This window comes from Etheostoma spectabile, chromosome 7, assembly GCF_008692095.1.
Source record: "Etheostoma spectabile isolate EspeVRDwgs_2016 chromosome 7, UIUC_Espe_1.0, whole genome shotgun sequence".
NCBI classification, from domain to species: Eukaryota; Metazoa; Chordata; class Actinopteri; order Perciformes; family Percidae; genus Etheostoma; species Etheostoma spectabile.
Genome location: NC_045739.1, coordinates 24529608 through 24531906, shown reverse-complemented (window position 1 = coordinate 24531906; position 2299 = coordinate 24529608). Strand labels below are relative to the sequence as shown.

The 2299-nt window shown below is 61.9% G+C and overlaps 1 protein-coding gene across 1 annotated transcript; it reads right to left on the bottom strand.

Moving 5' to 3' along the window:
• Window positions 1-205: 205 nt before the first annotated feature.
• Window positions 206-2242, bottom strand: LOC116691931 (uncharacterized). Its single transcript, XM_032519855.1, has 2 exons — window positions 1694-2242; window positions 206-706 (listed from the first exon to the last, which is right to left on the bottom strand). Exons 1-2 carry the CDS (start codon window positions 2213-2215, stop codon window positions 221-223), a joined length of 1008 nt encoding a protein of 335 aa, XP_032375746.1. The 5' UTR covers window positions 2216-2242; the 3' UTR covers window positions 206-220.
• Window positions 2243-2299: the final 57 nt, after the last annotated feature.

Below are 2299 nucleotides of genomic sequence, written 5' to 3'. Positions count from 1 at the left end.
TCCCTGGGGTTCGTCACCTGGTACGCTCCATGGGGTTTCTCACAGGTACGCTCCCATGTGGTTTCGGCCCATGGTACTCTCCAGGGTTCGTCACACAGGGTACGCCCATGGGGTTCGTCACATAAGCGGACCCACAGTGCAAGTGGCCCTGTAACCACGGGTTGGATGGACCCCCCCCCACCCCCCCCTCCCCCCTCACGCCTGCTGCAAGCAGGCAGCCCTACGGTCGTGGAACTCCTGCACGCTGGCGCCTGGGCCTGGACCTCGGTGCACTCCCTTCCGGGACGTAGACCAGCCAACCTCCTCCCTCTGGGCACGTGACCCTCTTGGCCGGGTTGATGCGGTTCTGCAGGACCACCTTGTAGGTCTTCCCGTCCACCTTGGACTTGAACCTCTTGCAGTACTTCTCCGCCAGCTTGATGTCCGGCGTGGAGTACGCCCCCCGGCCCCGGGTCTTGGTGTGGACCAGCAAGTCGTTGGCGGCCTCCAGGAAGCCCGGCTCCTCTGTGGGGCTCCCGCCGTGGGCCAGGATGACGCCCAGGGACCCGTCCATGTTGTGTCCGTGGTAGGAGACGGGCCAGGCGTCCGTCCCCGTCCCCAGCCAGGCGTCCCCGTCGTACTTCTTCAGGACCTGCAGGGCGACGCGGTTCCAGCCGCAGGGACGGACGTACGGCTCGTTGCCACGCAGGAACGTCTTGTTGCCGTCCTGGGGGACAGGGGGGGACAGGGGACAGAGGACAGGGGACAGAGGACAGGTCAATAGGGGCCAGGGGACAGGTCAGTAGGGGACAGAGGACAGGTCAGTAGGGTCAGAGGGAAATTCTAATATGCTACATGCTAATCCCAGATATTCTATCTGTATTTCACACATCACTTCTCCTTACACTTGTTTCCTCCTCACTCGTTTCCTCCCTCTCTCCCCCCTCACTCACTCCTTCTCGCTCGACGGCCTTCTTTTCTCTCCCCCCTTCGTCCCTCCCGTGCCTCTCCACTCGCTCCTAGCGGGCGCCGCGGCCTGGAAGCCCGCTGGGGCGCGCCCCTCCCTCCCCTCACGCCGTCTCGCCGCCTCGCACGCCTCTCAATCATGCCTTCCCGCCTCCCCCGCGCCCCTGCGCTCGCTACGTCCCTCTGTTTCTCTCCAAACTGCCACCCTCACGCGCCCGGCGCGGCACGTCACTCTCTGGCTCGTCCGCCGGCTCCCTCTTTCCTGAGAATCCCTCGCAATCTCCCTCCCGCCCCTTTCCGCGCTCTGCTCTGTATGCTCTCCTCTCGCCCTCCGCAACTCAAGGGCTCTCGCCTCGCGCGTCCGTGACGCCCTCCCGCGCGCGCTCCTGCCGTCGTCTCTTTCGTCTCCGCCGTCGCTGTCTCTGCCACGGCCTTTCTCCGTCGCGCCTCCTTCCCGTCCCCCTCTCACTCCGCCGCCGTCGCGCCTCGCGCATCTCATCGGGAAGGCCCTCCCGTCTCTCCCTTTCCCCCTCTCCCTCCCTCACTTGTCACTTCCTTCTTCCTTACCTCTCCCTCCCTCCCTTCCTCCCTCTTTTCACCCTTTGAGTGTTAACAACTCTCACATTTGACATTTGGCTCAAACTAAAGAGAAAGACATGCAAACCAGTGATTAATAATGAATAATAATGATTAATAACTACATAATAATGTTGATTTTAATGAGCTAATGAAGTGGAGGTATAAGCACCTTAACGTGGGTGAAGTCGTAGTCGTACTGCGGGTGGAAGAAGTCCTGCGGGTTGATCTTCACCGTGGTCCTAAGGCTGGCCGGCGGCCCGGCGGTGGACGGGCCTTCACCCAGCGCGGGCGGGGCGCTGTACAGGTCCTGGTCGTCCTCGTCCTGCAGGGACAGCGTCCCCAGGCTCGGGTACTCCAGCTGTTTGAAGCCCTCCTGCTTGTAGAACTCCTTGAGGGTCACGATGTTGACGAAGTCCTGCGGCGTGAGCTGGGAGGCCCCGGGGGTCGGCTCCACGTTACAGCCGGAGAGGGCGGACAGGGCCTCGAGACACAGCCGGCTGTCGGGCATGGCTGCAGGGAGGGCAGGAGGCGGGAGGCTGGAGGCAGGAGGCAGGAGGCAGGAGCTGTTCTGCGGAGTTTTTTTAAGAGTTTGAGCTGTTTTTGCCGTAAAGAAAAGGTAGAATATGGAGAGGTGGAAACCCCTTCTCTCTGCTGTGTCGACACAAACAACTCGTCCGGGTTTCACTTTCATTCTTTCACTTTCAGTTATGAGAGTGAGTCACAGCCGGCTGGGCTCTGGGGGGGGCGGGGGGGGCGGGGCTTAGTCATGCACACA

Excerpts from the sequence above, each read along its gene's own strand:
- LOC116691931 (XM_032519855.1), bottom strand. The coding sequence starts at position 2,215 with ATGAAAGTGAAACCCGGACGAGTTGTTTGTGTCGACACAGCAGAGAGA. Across the intron at positions 707-1,693 it reads ACGACTTCACCCACGTTAAG|GACGGCAACAAGACGTTCCT; the intron begins GTGCTTATACCT and ends CCTGTCCCCCAG.